This window comes from Mesoplodon mirus (genome assembly GCF_964341445.2).
Source record: "Mesoplodon mirus genome assembly, chromosome: 20".
In the NCBI taxonomy this organism is placed as follows: domain Eukaryota; kingdom Metazoa; phylum Chordata; class Mammalia; order Artiodactyla; family Ziphiidae; genus Mesoplodon; species Mesoplodon mirus.
The window spans coordinates 11,269,762-11,284,285 of NC_138996.1; the positions used below are offsets into that span (position 1 = coordinate 11,269,762).

The window sequence follows — 14,524 nt, forward strand, 5'->3', positions numbered from 1 at the left end:
TCTCACACTTTTCGTTCCTACAAGGCCTCTCTTTTCCCTTTCCTCTTTTTTTTTTTTTTTTTTTTTAATTCGATGAAATAGCAGTCTTCAGAACTGGAGCAGTAGAGGGAAGCGGGTAAGGTGAGGAAGAAGTTCGTGAGACAGACAGACAAACAGCTCCCCTCGAGTGCTTTCCCAACCTGACACCAAATCTGCATTTTAGGACAGTTTCCTTTAAGTCACCCCAGAGTCCGTAGTTCCAGAAGCCCGAGGGGCCCGGGCTGGACCCAGAGGGGAGGGAGGGATCTCCCTCCGGAGGCTTCTAGGCCTGCCACGGAATAAGGTAATAGTGGAAGAGAAAGATGAGTCTCCACGGCCCCATCCGTGCCCCCGGGGACTTGCCTGCACGTTCTCTGCTCGTCTCCCCTACCCGCTGCCCGGGCAGTCGTGGCCGAGCCGGGGCCCCAGCGCCAGAACCCGCGGAGAAGTTTCGCCGCTTGCAAACGTGAGAAAACGCAGCTCCGCAGAACACCCGCCCCCACCCTGCCCGCGGCCCCACCCCGCAGCCCGACCCCTGGCGGCGGCGACCTTGGCCGCCCCAGGCGCTCCCGAGGGCCGGAGGAGGGGCTGCCCTGCGGGCTCGCCGGGGGCCACCGGAGGCGGCCGGGGGACGGCGGCGACCTCCCCTCGGCCCGCAGGGGGGCGGCCCGCAGGGGGGCGCCCCCCCCCCGCGCGCCCCTCGGCGCTGCGCCGCTCCCGGGCCCGCGCGGGCGCCCCACTTACCCCGCCGTGCAGGGCTGGGGCTCGGGCAGGGTGCGTGGGTTACATCGGGCTGGGAAGCGCCTCTGGGGCCCCGCGGGCCGTCGCTCTCGGGGGATGTCTGTCGCCGCCAAACTCTCGGGGTCTCTCGCGCCTCTCGCTCCTCTCCCCCCTCCCCTCCTCCCTCCCTCCTTCTCTCTTGTCCCTTGGCTCTTTTTTCCGGGTTAATTACGTTTCGCATTAAAGCAAAACCCAGCCCCGGATGTGAGTACAATGCTCCGCCGAGCCCGCCGGGGGCGGAGAGGGGTGCCGGGGCGCCGCGGGCTGGGAGGGGGCGCGGCCGGCCGCGCGGGCTGCGCGGACTCGGCGGGGGCGGGGCGCCCGGAGGCGGCCCCAGAGGCTGCGCGCCGGGACCACCTCGCCCAGGCGGGCGGCCGCGCCGGGGGAGGCCCTGCTTCCGACGCCGGCCCCGGGCAGCAGGTGTGCGAGTGGGAAAGGGGCCCGGGGATGAGGGCATCCTAGAAACAGGGAGACGAGCCGGCCCGCGGGCTCACTCTTTACCCCGTTTATTCTTCCCAAAGCACCCACCTCCTCCCCACCCCGCTCCAGCAACTTCAGCCGGGCCTTCCCCGGACCCGGAGCCTTCAGCCATCGGGGTTTAGGGTTAGCGTCGAAGGAAGCATCTCAGATTCTCCCGGGTTGTCATTGCATGTGCCCCAGGAGCCCAGGGGGGTCGTAAGTTCTAACGGCTGTATAGGTACTTTTTCAGAGCGTGGCGCAAAGACGCCCTTCCAGCCCTCGGAGCGGGAGGGAGCTCTGGGGAAAAATGGGAAACAGGCAAGCAGCAGGTATTAAGTAATATTGCCAAGAGGAACCTAAGAGAACTGTCGGGTGCCGGTGCAGCCTCTGCGTTATCGCATTTGATCCACGCTGCAACCCTATGGGTATCAATCCCCTTCACGATGAGGAAACCGAGGCTCAGAGACGTTAAGGAATTTGCCCTGGGTCCCACAGTTATCAATGGCTCGTCTGTCAGGTTCTGACGCCGACCTCCCACGTGAGGAGATAGATATTTCAATGTACATGCAGCCAGGCACATAACATTCGAAACACAGAAACGTAGTGGATTCACCCTGGGATGGAGGACCGACCGGGAGCTGCGATTCCTGGGGATTTTGGTGCAAATACAGTTGATAAGGTCCGAGTCCTAGTTACAAGGCTTTGACGCTGGGGAGGGCCGAAGAAGACCCTTGAGGCTCAAAGTCTGGATGGGCGGGATTGTGGGAAAGGCTGGTCCACGTCTAAGTGTTGGAAGGGGAAAGGCAGACTGTTAAAAAGTCTCCAGGACCTGAGGCAGCAAAGGCTGGGGGAAGGGGGGCCCCAGCCAGACGAGCCGGGAGGAAGGTAGGACCACGCTTAGCACACACCCCGAAAGCACCAGTGATGAAACCACACAAGTTTCCTCTTCCATTTTGATTGCCAAAGCAAAAATGAACCGACCCGCTCTCTCAGGTGTGAAAAAAGACTGTTTGCTTTAGAACATTTTGCTTTGAATGAGGAAGGAAAGGGGGACACAAGAAAAAAAAAGCATTTCCTTTGAAATAAATACATCAACGTCACTTTTTTTTTTCTTCTATCTGCTCATGAAGATTTTTGCCACTCACATAAATTTCAGGCAGAGCATATACTCTGGAACCAGATGGCCTGGGTTTGAATCCCAGCTGTGGTGCTTATTAGCTTTGATCCCAGAGCAAGTGACAACCTTTCCGTGCCTTATTTTCTACATCTGGATGCTTACAAAGAGTGAATGAGTTAACATTTGTAGAGTGTTTGGATTACTGCCGAATGTGAAGTAGGTGCTATGTAAATGTTTTTGAATTTAAAAATTAGATTATGGTTTTCAGGGTGAAATGGAACAAAATTCCATCCAGCTCTCAGCAAATCCGACTAAAACGGATGGTTTCCAGTATGAGCCATGAGGTAAAAAGTCTCAGATTCCATGGTATGGTTCATATTAAAACCCATAAAACTCTAGTCCTTGTGGGGTCTGCCTGAGTTACTCCGTCACAGAGCCACAAATATTTCCTGAGCACTACTGTATTGGATGCCTGGGAGGCAAAGCTCGTTGAGAGGATGCACGTGGTACTAGGAGGTTGACACAGCCTTGTATCCCTCCTGGAAATGCCATGAAAATGGCACAGAGTGACAAAGTACTACCAGCTTTTAGAGGAACGAGACATGTGTGTGCGCGCGCATGCATATGTTTGGGAGGGGTCCTCGAGAAGGAAGTAGTGAATTTTGAAATGAGCCTGAGAAGATGGGGACAATTTGACTCCAGTGTTGGGCTGGGTTGGGGGGGGTCATCACTGCACTTTGGGTGATGCTTGTACTTCACTGGGATCCCCGTTTACTGCCACATTTGTCGCTAGCCAGGACCTGGCCCCAGTTAGACTACAATTTCTTCTCTGACTCCCGTATTTCCACCGTTTCCTCAGAGGACTCCCGACACCCCCTCCCGTAGTGGCACAGAGTGTCACTTGAGTCTGAGCCCTGCTGTGGTCCTTTTGCCACCTCCGACACATTTTGAAAGTATTTACATTGGCTGATTTTATGCATTCATTTTTTTCAGTGCGATAAACAGCCCGGATATCTGAAAATGTGACTCTGCCTATTGGGAAAGGAATATCAAAAAAGGCCTTTCACATCAGCTGTCTCAGTCCCCTGTTGTATCAGTGTAAGATGAGATTCAACAATTTGCTGAAGGTTTTGCAGCTGGTTAGTGGCAGAGGTGTTTCTGGAACCCAGGGTTGACTACCCCCAGAATCTTCTAGTATTGATATGGGAACCTTTCCATGAAGATGGAGACTACTGGTCCAGAACCTAAGAATTTAAACAGAGAGCCTTATACTCTATACCCATTTATGCACTTTTCTATTCATTTTCATTGTTCACGGCTGGGTATCTCGATGCCCTAACGACCTTCAGTGGTGAGCCAGGACACCCTCCGGGGAACCACACTGTGCTCTGTCCTTAGAGACACCCATTATAGAAGGTACCAGGCTGCAGCTGGGGCCCGGTAGTTCCATTGGGGAAAGTGTGGGCCTGAAGAGGCCAAGGTCAGTGGTTGATCCTGGTTCAGGCCAGTTAATTTCTCACAAAGATGAATTGCTCCAAGGCCATTGCACTTCTAATACTAGCTGGTCATTTTATAAAGAGTTGTTGTTGGTTTCAATAGCAAAGTACCATCCACTTCTAGAAAGATTCCTCAAACTACTATTGTTCTATTCAGTCCTATTCATTCAGCAAACAATGATCTGAACCTATTAACCATTTTTCCTCCCATATATCTTGTACTTATTTATTTTCCAGGTACTTACTAAATGTTAATTGCTTTACATGTATTGTCTCATTTAAGTCTTGCAACACTGGGACTAAGGCACTACTATTTCCCCGTTTTATAGATGAGATGACTAAAACATGGAGACCAAGCCTAGTTACAAGCCTGTGCAGTCTGACACCAGAGCTGGCCCCCTCTTAACCACCAAGTTTGTGAAGGATTCAGGAAGACATAAAACAAGACTCTTTCCCTCAACATTTTCGATAATTATCATCAATTAGAATCTCCTTTCCTTTTCAGCTAGCAATTTCATGTCCAAAGATTTGTCCTACAGAAAGTCATCCGGAGATATATATAGTATAGATGGAGTGTATGTTTATGTGTATATACGAAGTGTATATCTGGAATATATATACACATTTGCTGCAGCATAATAGTGAAATTTGGAAATCACTGTCATTCTCATCAGCAAGGGATTGAACAGGTAAATACCATTAATGCCATATAATCTTTTACTATGCAGCTGTTAAAAAAGAATGAGATACATCTGTATATGAAAAAAATACTAAATAAGTAGGAATAAAAAAGGTACAAAGGTGCCTGTATAGTACAATCCCCTTTCTGTAAATAAAAACCGTACATATTTATTACATGCAAAAAAAGTCTAAAAGACTATATTCCAAGCTGTTAGCCACAGTTCTCTCAGGGCATGGGAAGAGGGGCTATAATGACGAATCTCACTTTCTAAGAGATGTATTTCTGTAATGTGTTATTTTTTGCAATAAACCTGCATACATTTGCTTATCAAAGAAGAACAATAATGATTTAAAATTATAATGAAGGGCTTCCCTCGTGGCGCAGTGGGTGGGGGTCCGCCTGCGACGCAGGGGGCGGGGGTTCGTGCCCCGGTCCGGGAGGATCCCACGTGCCGCGGAGCGGCTGGGCCCGTGGGCCATGGCTGCTGGGCCTGCGCGGCCGGAGCCTGTGCTCCGCGGCGGTGGGTGGGGTGGGGGCCGCGGCAGTGAGAGGCCCGCGTACCGCAAAAAAAAAAAAAATTATAATGAAAAATTTTAAAGTTCTATGAGAAAGCATATGGCACCCCTCAAGAATCCCATCATTTAGTTGGGAGGGAATGTAACAAACAGAAAGAAATGTCATAAAAGCCAGAAACTGATACAGAGACAAGAGGAAAGAGAAAATTTTGTGGGGAAAAAAACAACCAGCTGGGGTTGAGAGGTGCAGGAGAAAATGTATGAAGGAGATGGCACTTTGGAAGAACCTTGAAGGTGTACATAGTGTCAAATGTGGAAGGTGGAAAGGGGCATGAGAACACATGGGTTCCAGATAAAGTGACTGGTCTTGTGCAGCTGGAGCACGGTGCAAGCAGGGAGGATGAAGAAAGGATTTTCATGGGGAACAAGACAGGAAACAGAGGTTGCTGGAGGGTCTTTATTGCTGAGCAAATGAGTTTTACTTTATTACTTTAGGCTTTAAGAGCCACTGGAGGTTTTTGAACAAGGAAGTGACACTGTTAGAAGTAAATAAGCAGCAATTTCATAGTTCGTGACTGCATGGTAACTGGTCTCTTAACACCAAGCTGCCACCGGGATGTGGCTCCTGACTCTGTCCCTAATTAGCTCGATAGCCATGGACCAGTTACTCTGCTTCTCTGTATTTCTATAAAATGGAGAAGGTGGTGATAACAGATAACTTATCTCATACCATTGTTGTTGCGACTGAGTGAGTTAATGTTTTTAGGGCACATGGTAATTGCTGAGAATGTCTGTTAAACTTTAACAATCAGCTTCATACCTTTGAATTAAAATCTTTGCATTTCATTTTGAAACTTTTATTACAAAGAGCTAACATTACACGACAAATTATTAACTCTTCTTTCTTCACACTTTCACAGGTTTATAGATTATTAATCCCATTTTACAGGTGGAAGACTTTAGGTGTTTAAGGAGAGATACAGTCTCAGAACCACATAGCAAGACGTGAGTTGTGAGCCCTGGTTCAGTGGTCCCTGCCCAACACCCAGGGTTATCACTTAGCTCCAATTCTCAGAGCCTTGAGAATAGGAAAAATAGAAGAACGTTGGCAACTTCTGTTTATAGGATAAGGGAAACAGCAGTAAGGGACAGTAATAAAGTAAAATCAAAAACGAGAAAACTTTGGTGAAATACCTGGAAGTGTGTATATAAAATCAAATTTGTAATATATATATATATGTATATATATATATATGGTGAATTACGCTGCTTCCAAAATAAAAGTCATATGTTGAAGACCTAGCTCCCAATCTGACTGCATTTGGAGATAGAGCTTTTTAATTAAGTAATTAAGGCTGTAATTTAATAATTAAGTAATTTAAGTAATTTAGTAATTAAGTAATTTAATTTAAGTAATTAAGGTTGAATGAGTTTATACGGGTGAGGTCCTAATCCGATAGGATTGATGGCCATATAAGAAGAGGAAGAGATCTCTCTCCCTGTCTCCACAGCACCAAGGAAAAGCCGTGTGAACACACAGCAAGAAGGCAGCCGTCTGCAGTCCTAGAAGAGAGCTCTCACCAGAGCCCAACCGTGCTGGCAACCCCATCCCGGACTCCAGCCTCCAGACTGTGAGAAAATAAATTTCTGTTGTTTAAGCCACCCACTCTATAGTACCTTTTATACTCATACATATATATAGACATTACATATGTACACATGCCAAAATTACTTCCCAGTGACAAAGTTTGGAAAACACTGCCGTACTGCTAAATCTGACACTAATATAAACTTCAAAATGAAGTGCCCATCCAGTCCCCAGAAATAACAGTCTCCTGGCTAAATGCACCATTCCTATGGATTCGTGCTGATGGCATTGTTTTTCCGTCAGTTTGAACAAGGGCAGTGCATGGCTTGGATTCCTGCATCCCCAGTGATGCCCTGTGATTACAAGGGAAGAAATGGGCCTGTGGAATCAGAGAGAGAGAATGAATAGATAGATTCCTTAGGTTTGGATCCTTGACCTTGCTTTCGTACTAAATTTAACTTTATTTTTGCTTAGACTAGTTTCATAATTCATTTCCTCAGCATTGAGCCTACATAGGGGCTACGATTAGAAAATACTGGGAGTGAATATAGTTAAAGTTAGCAACTGGAATAAACTATCTGGTTTATTCCAAGAGATGCCTATGGGGGTCAGTGAAGCGGGTTTGCTGTTACTTCAGTGATTCACAACACAAGCTGGTGATTACAAAACCAAGAAAATCAAACAGGGTATTTGAACAGATGGATTTATGTCCTTCCATTATTTTGTCAATAGGAAATATATGCACACCATACAAAGTTCAAAAGGTACAAAAGAGGAAGAGTGAACAAATATTTTATTTTTAAAAATCCTTTCTAGGGGCTTCCCTGGTGGTGCAGTGGTTAAGAATCCACCTGCCAATGCAGGGGACACGGATTCGAGCCCTGGTCCAGGAAGATCCCACATGCTGTGGAGCAACTAAGCCCGTGCACCACAACTACTGAGCCTGCGTGCCACAACTACTGAAGCCCACGTGCCTAGAGCCCATGCTCCGCAACAAGAGAAGCCACCGCAATGAGAAGCCCGCGCACTGCAACAAAGAGTAGTCCCCGCTCACCGCAGCTAGAGAAAGCCCACGCACTGCAACGAAGACCCAATGCAGCCAAAAATAAAATAAATAAATTTATAAAAAGAATCCTTTCTATTTCTGAATTTTCCAAGTATTCTTCAATAAGCATGTATTATTTTATGATTATAGGAAAAAAGTTAGCTTTATAAACAAATAACTAGTTTTTAATTTAAAAGCACCTCAGAGGTCTCATAGCTGCTTTGTGATTTAAAAAAAAAAAAGCAACAACATACCACTAACTTTACCTTCTACTTAAAAATAATGTGTCTTTGGATATATTTTTCAAGAAATTTTACCCAACTTTGTATCCATTCACGTTAAAATTCCTGCCACTGGAAAAGATATACAAAACTGACTGGCAGTTTGAGCACCGAGAACTGGTGAAACTCAGTATGAGTCACTGGAGACAAGTAATTTGCTAAGGAATCTTCTTTCAAATTTCATCATAATTTGTATGATGACTCCACATGTCTGTCAAATGTTGTTAAAATTAAGTGCAACACTGGGCTGGAGGATTTAGCTCAGTCCAGCTTAACTCCTTCATTTAGTAATTAAACAATAACAAGCTAGATTTATCCTTACACCTAATGCATAATGATGGTTTGGATGTTCTAATTGGATAAGTGGCCAAATGCTCCCTCCAGCATATAATGTCAGAAGATGTCACAGTCCTGGTTTGCTGCAAAGACATATCAGGAACATGGTCCTGACCTGGAGGTCACTTTCTGGTAACTTCAATCCCTGGAACAGAACTCTTAACCGGAAAGTAAGAGAGGAAAAGCCTCTGCATAGCCAAGTCCCTGCATCTTCGTGGAGATGCCTTTCTTAGGCTTGCTTACTGATTCTGGCTGAAGATCTAATTTCAGAAGGTCCCGTTATGTGGTTTCCCAGTCCTCAGTGGATTAGAAACCAAGAAAATAGAAAAGTTTTTGGAGATGGAGGAGGGAGGGGGAGGGGAAAATGGATTTATTCAGTTCATTCCTCTCTCTGTAAATGGATTAGCTGACAACAACAGAGGGAAAGAAAAGTTAACAAGCATTCCCAGAGGTTATACGTGCCCCAGACAATCTTCTTCATTCCCAGTGATGAACTTGGGGTAGGAAAATGTGGTTGAACTGTGATCAGAAATTTTCATATAGTTTTGCTGGTGAGAGTGGTAGCCTCTGGGGAGGAGATCACTTCTGAGGTGGTAAGAGGAGACAGGACTCGTTCATGCTCTTGTATATTTTTCAGATATTATATTATGTGCATTATGTTTCTTTTGCTTAATAATAAAATTTTTTAAATTATTTAATGCCCCCACAAAAGACTTTACAAATAAAAAGTACATGAAAAGAAAAGTGTATAAATTAAAATATTGGAGACCTGAAACCATAAAACTCTAGAAGAAAACATACTGGGTAAGCTCCTTGACATTGGCCTTGGCAATGATTTTTTTGGATTTAACACCAAAAGCAACAAAAGGCAACAAAAGCAAAAATAAACAGGTGGGGCTACACCAAACCAAAAAGCTTCTGCACAGCAAAGGAAACCATCAACAAAATGAAAAGGCAACCTACGGAATGGGAGAAAATACTTGCAAATCACATATCTGATAAGGGATTAATATCCAAAATATGTAAAGAACTCATACAACTCAACAACAAATAAACAAACAATCTGATTTTTTAAATGGGCTGAAGAGCTGAATAGACATTTTTCCAAAGAAGATATACAGATAGTCAACAGGTACATGAAAAGATGCTCAACATCACTAATCATCAGGGAAATGCAAATCACGACCACAATGAGATATCACCTCACACGTATCAGAATGGCTATCATCAAAAAGACAGCAAATGACAAGTTGGCAAGGACGTGGAGAAAAGGGAACCCTCGGGCACCGTTGGAATGCAAACTGGTGTAGCCACTATGGAAAACAGTATGGAGGTTCCTCAAAAAATTAAAAATAGAACTACCATGTGATCCAGCAGTTCCACTTCTGTGTATATATCAGAAGGAAACAAAATCACTATCTCAAAAATATATCTGCACTCCCATGTTCACTGCAGCATTATTCACAGTAGCCAGGACATAGAAACAAAGTGTCCACTGACAGATGAATAGATAAAGAAAATGTGGTGTGTATATATATATATATATAGAGAGAGAGAGAGAGAGAGACACACATATATATATGCAATATATGCAATTAAATATATTCAACCATAAAAAAAGAAGGAAATCCTGCCATTTGCAGCAACATGGATGGACCTTGAAGGCATTATGCTAAGTAAAGTGAGACAGAGAAAAACAAATGCTCTATGATCTCACTTATATGTGGAACCTAAAAAACCACTGTGGAAAACAGTATGGAGGTTCCTTAAAAATCTAAAAATAGAACTACCATATGACCCAGCAATCCCACTACTGGGCATATACCCTGAGAAAACCATAATTCAAAAAGAGACATGCACCCCAATGTTCATTGCAGCTCTGTTTACAATAGGCAGGACATGGAAGCAACCTAAGTGTCCATCAACAGATGAATGGATAAAGAAGATGTGGCACATATATACAATGGAATATTACTCAGCCATGAAAAGAAACGAAATTGAGTTATTTGTAGTGAGGTGGATGGACCTAGATGGAATCTAAAAAAAAAAAAAGGTACTGATGAACCTAGTTGCAGGGCAGGAATAAAGATGTAGACATAGAGGATGGACTTGAGGACACAAGGTGGGAGGGAGAAGCTGGGGTGAAGTGAGAGTAGAATCGACATATATACACTACCAAATGTAAAATACTTAGCTAGTGGGAAGCAGCCGCATAGCACAGGGAGATCAGCTCGTTGCTTTGCGAAGACCTAGAGGGGTGGGATAGGGAGGGTAGGAGGGAGGCTTAAGAGGGAGGGGATATGGGGACATGTGTATGCATATGGCTGATTCACTTTGGTGTACAGCAGAAACTAACACAGTATTGTGAAGCAATGGTACTCCAATAAAGACCTATTAAAAAAACAAAACAAAACAAAACCCTGAACTTATAGAAACAGAGAACAGATTGGTGGTTGCCAGAGGTGAGTGTGGGGTGAGGGGAATGTGTGAAGGTGGTCAAAAGGTGCAAACCTCCAGTTATAAGATAAATAAGTTCTGGGGATGGATGGCGTGGATGGATGCATGGCAACTATAGTTAACAATACCATATAGTATATTTGAAAGTTGATAAGAGAGTAGATCTCAGAAGTGCACATGACAGAAAAGAACTATCATTTACTCTTCAGTTCTGATATGAAGAACGGTGCTTCATTTCTCTCCTATTTTAACTGCTACAATCCCTGTGACCGAGCTTCCCCCCATGTGGATTTCCTTTGCCATTTGGGCATGTGGTTGCTTCCATTTGCTTTTTGCCTTCCTTGAAAAGAAAGTCCACCAGAACCTTGGCTGGTATGCGAGAAAGTCACTCTCCAGAGGAGTGCACATGAGGGTTGGTTAGATCATTTCAATTAGTTACCATCCAACCCTGAGGTGGCTCCCCTATACTCAGAAGGTGACAAGCAAGCATTACAGTAGAAGTCAAGTCCGTTAGAACGCAGCTTGTAATTACATGTTACTGAGTACACCATGAGTCAAATCATGGTCACTGAAATGTAACTGCATGTTCTTGAAATAGTTCAGCCTTGAGGTCTAGGGGCTGATTTATTTCTGGTTTCTCCAATTTAAGCCCTTGTATCATGACCCTGGAACTACCACCCAGTTCAGAGTAGATGGGCAACATGATGAGGTACAAAGAACTGGGGACTAGGAATCCTCTGAAATGGTAGGTAAAATGATGCCTACATTTTTTATTGTTCAAAGTTGTAAAGTATCTAGAAATATAAGGATTATGAGCAGAAATGTTGGGAAGACAATGATATGAAGTGATGGTCTTCAAACTTTTCTTTACCAGCACCCCCTAAAAATGCTAGAAAACTACATATCTCTGCATACATTTTTAAATTGACATCTGTAACTTTTAATCACACGTTTGAGTGGTTCAAAGGATGTATTCTGTTAGCATGGTATATTTTTAAATAAAACTGTCATATAGCTTTTTTTTTTTTTTTTTTTTGGCCGTGCTGCAGGGCTTGTGGGAACTGGCAGTGAAAGTGTGGAGTCCTAACCACTGGTCCACCAGGTATTCCCATAACACTCTTTTAAAATGTATCCAACAGAATCTAATACCACAGTAACTTGACACTTACCATCATTCCTTTTTCAAAATGAACAAGCAGTTCTTTAACAGTCAGAAATGTTAAATCCTTTCCTTTCTTCCTGGAACTCTATATTCATTCCACTTCTTCTAAACAAGTGTATCCAAATGTCATATTTTTATGACATCTTTTATTATTTGAACATCTCTTATTGATTACCCCCTCACATTTTCTGAAGCAAAAATGCCTATGTAAATAGATTCCCAATTTAAAATTTTAAAACTATCCCACGACCTTCAGGCTCCGAGTGTTAAAACATTTTTTGGAAACTAAGTCATCATTACAATTATTTGTAACAAGGTAAATATATATGTTATTGATCACTAAACATAGAGCAGTAAAATGTTATTGGAAATTATTCCCTTAATACATAAATATACATATTTTTATATATTTACATACATATGTAATTAATTAAAATATCCATTAATTAATATTAGGGAAGAATGAGCTGGTTTAGCATCAGTATTATCCCTCTTTCTCTTTTTTTTTTTTAACACATGGAAAAAGAGTAAGGGAAAGAAGTGTCTAAGGCCTCATGGGAACTAAGTAACAGCAACAGAACCGGAAGTCATGCATGTAAAGACAGCCACAGACACATACCTGGGCTATATGGCAATCACAATGTAACTTGAGAACTGGAAGATTTCTATTCCTCAAGATCCAATTCTAGCTTTAGAGACCCATCTATTTCTCATTTTTATGAACGTAGGCACTGAGAAACCTTGTTCCCGTGAGCAAATTGGTGAGGCTGTAAGGAGTTTTGTTATGACAGTGCTTAGGGCTGATGAGAAGGAAGGAAAATTGGGACATACTTCTGGGCTCATGGCTTCAGAGTGGGGTCTGGAATGATTCAATGAACACAAACCCTGTGTGAAGGTTTCTAACGAGTCCACCTTTGTCAGGGAGCTCAAAATCTGTTTTTCAGCAGACCCGAATTTGGCAGTGTCATTCAATTTTTTGAACTCCTTCGAGCTATAGGTCAGACATCACGTCAAAAATTACTCTGTGGGGGAGGTTGGAGGGCAGGAAGCATATGGGAACACTCTGTGCTTTCTGCTCAATTCTGCTGTGAACCTAAAACTGCTCTAAAAAATAAAGCCTATTTTTTAAAAAATTGTTGTAATGATCTATCAGTGGTCAACTCAATTAGGCTTTTTTCCTCCAAGTTTTATGGAAAGCCATCAATTGGAAGCCACCTACCTTGTGAAATGATTTGTACCTCAGTTACAAAAGACTTTTGTTTTCTCAACAAAAACACAGATATTTCTAATCATCCCTTGTCTTGGCCTTGGAGGTTTTCACAACAAAGAGCAATGCCTTCGTTTCCTTTTTTAGAAGAGAGAGAGGGCCGGTGTGAAAGGGCAGGTGGGGGCAGAGAAGACGGGCATGAAACCCCACTCTCTCTCCATCTCAGGCACATGGAGAAACTGATTCCCTAAAACTGTGTGCCCCGTGGGTGCCCATCCTTTAAACATCACCTGAGGGCGGTGATTTAAAAGCTACCTCAAATACACAGAATTATAAGGTCATATTTTTAATAATGAATTCGCTGTTTATCTGAAATTCAGATTTAACTGGGAGTCCAGTATCTACAGTCTATCTGGCAACCCTTTCTAATCCTCATCATTCTTTTTAAGAGATGAGCAAAACTGAGACCTGGAAAGAACAAAGTACTGGACCGAGGGACTTTTATTTCTCCCTCTACCTGACTCTCAAATGTAATTACTGTTTTCTCACCTCTCATCATGGGGCCCGTCTTTATCTGTCCTCCCACGGTGTTCCCATCCTTCTCACCCAAAGCAAAAACAACAAGAATAACAAATATGATGGTATTCCTGAAAGGACGAAAGTTTTGGAGGAAACCAGGGCCAGGAATTGGTTTGAGAGAAGCAGAGACAGCGTGTGGGTACAGTGTGGGCAAAGCATCTCTGCCCTGTCACCTTGAAAACAGTGGCTAAAAAAAGGAGAGGGAACAGCAGCCGCTGCCTTCAGGGCAGACACCAAACTTATATAAAATGTGTGAATAGTCCCCTTTGCAGGCTAGCCTGTGGATACATAAGAGAAAATATTATTCAAGTCCAGCTGCATGTCGGATCACCTTTGCCGCCATCCTGAGCTGCTTCTTAGGAAAGACACCAAGCAGGCCTTTTGTTTTCTCTTTCCCCTTCTGTTCCGTTTACTACCAGTGCCCTCTCTCACACTCCCAAACACCAAAAGTAATTTGAATTTCAAGCCGTTTTTTGGCCTCCCTGTGGGTGTGGGAGGACCTCCCTTGAGAATTGCTCTGGATCTAGTCGGCTACATCCGTAATTGGACAGAATCTCTGTCGTACCCCACCACCACCTCCCGTTCTTAATGCATGGGGCATTCGGGTGCCTCCACCCCCAAACCTTCTCTACCTCATCCTTAGTGAGAAGAGCCCCCCAGGAATGCCCAGCCTCCGCTTACCCGCCCCGGTTTGGGAAGAACAAGTCTCTTGTCCAAGGGACCCAGGTCGGCCAGCCAACGGCTGCCAAGGCCAAGGTGACACTGACAAGGAGAAAGGCTAGACCTGAGCCCCTCGGTTCAG

General features: G+C 44.2%; 2 protein-coding genes across 3 annotated transcripts in view; one reads left to right on the top strand and one right to left on the bottom strand.

Annotated features, from left to right (window-relative positions):
- PLEKHA2 (pleckstrin homology domain containing A2) overlaps positions 1 to 920 on the bottom strand; it is a 57,379-nt gene extending 56,459 nt beyond the window's left edge. The window contains exon 1 of one of the 2 annotated variants that reach the window (XM_082608731.1): positions 763 to 920. The gene's annotated coding sequence lies outside the window, so the exon portion shown is untranslated. Of the gene's footprint in view, positions 1 to 381; positions 472 to 762 lie in introns of those variants that run through there. The other variant, XM_082608730.1, reaches the window with a different exon arrangement.
- A 1,748-nt stretch (positions 921 to 2,668) lies between these two features.
- LOC309795923 (uncharacterized protein) lies at positions 2,669 to 7,873 on the top strand. The gene is made up of 5 exons (XM_082608736.1): positions 2,669 to 2,718; positions 3,368 to 3,513; positions 6,017 to 6,072; positions 6,579 to 6,698; positions 7,472 to 7,873. The coding sequence occupies exons 2-5, from the start codon at positions 3,478 to 3,480 to the stop codon at positions 7,572 to 7,574; spliced, it is 315 nt and encodes a 104-aa protein (XP_082464862.1). The 5' UTR covers positions 2,669 to 2,718; positions 3,368 to 3,477; the 3' UTR covers positions 7,575 to 7,873.
- Positions 7,874 to 14,524: the final 6,651 nt, after the last annotated feature.

Coding starts and splice junctions, on each gene's coding strand:
- LOC309795923 (XM_082608736.1), top strand. CDS start 3,478: ATGAGATTCAACAATTTGCTGAAGGTTTTGCAGCTG. Junction 3,514..6,016: donor TGCTGAAGGTTTTGCAGCTG/GTTAGTGGCAGA, acceptor CCCATTTTACAG/GTGGAAGACTTTAGGTGTTT. Junction 6,073..6,578: donor TCAGAACCACATAGCAAGAC/GTGAGTTGTGAG, acceptor CTGTCTCCACAG/CACCAAGGAAAAGCCGTGTG.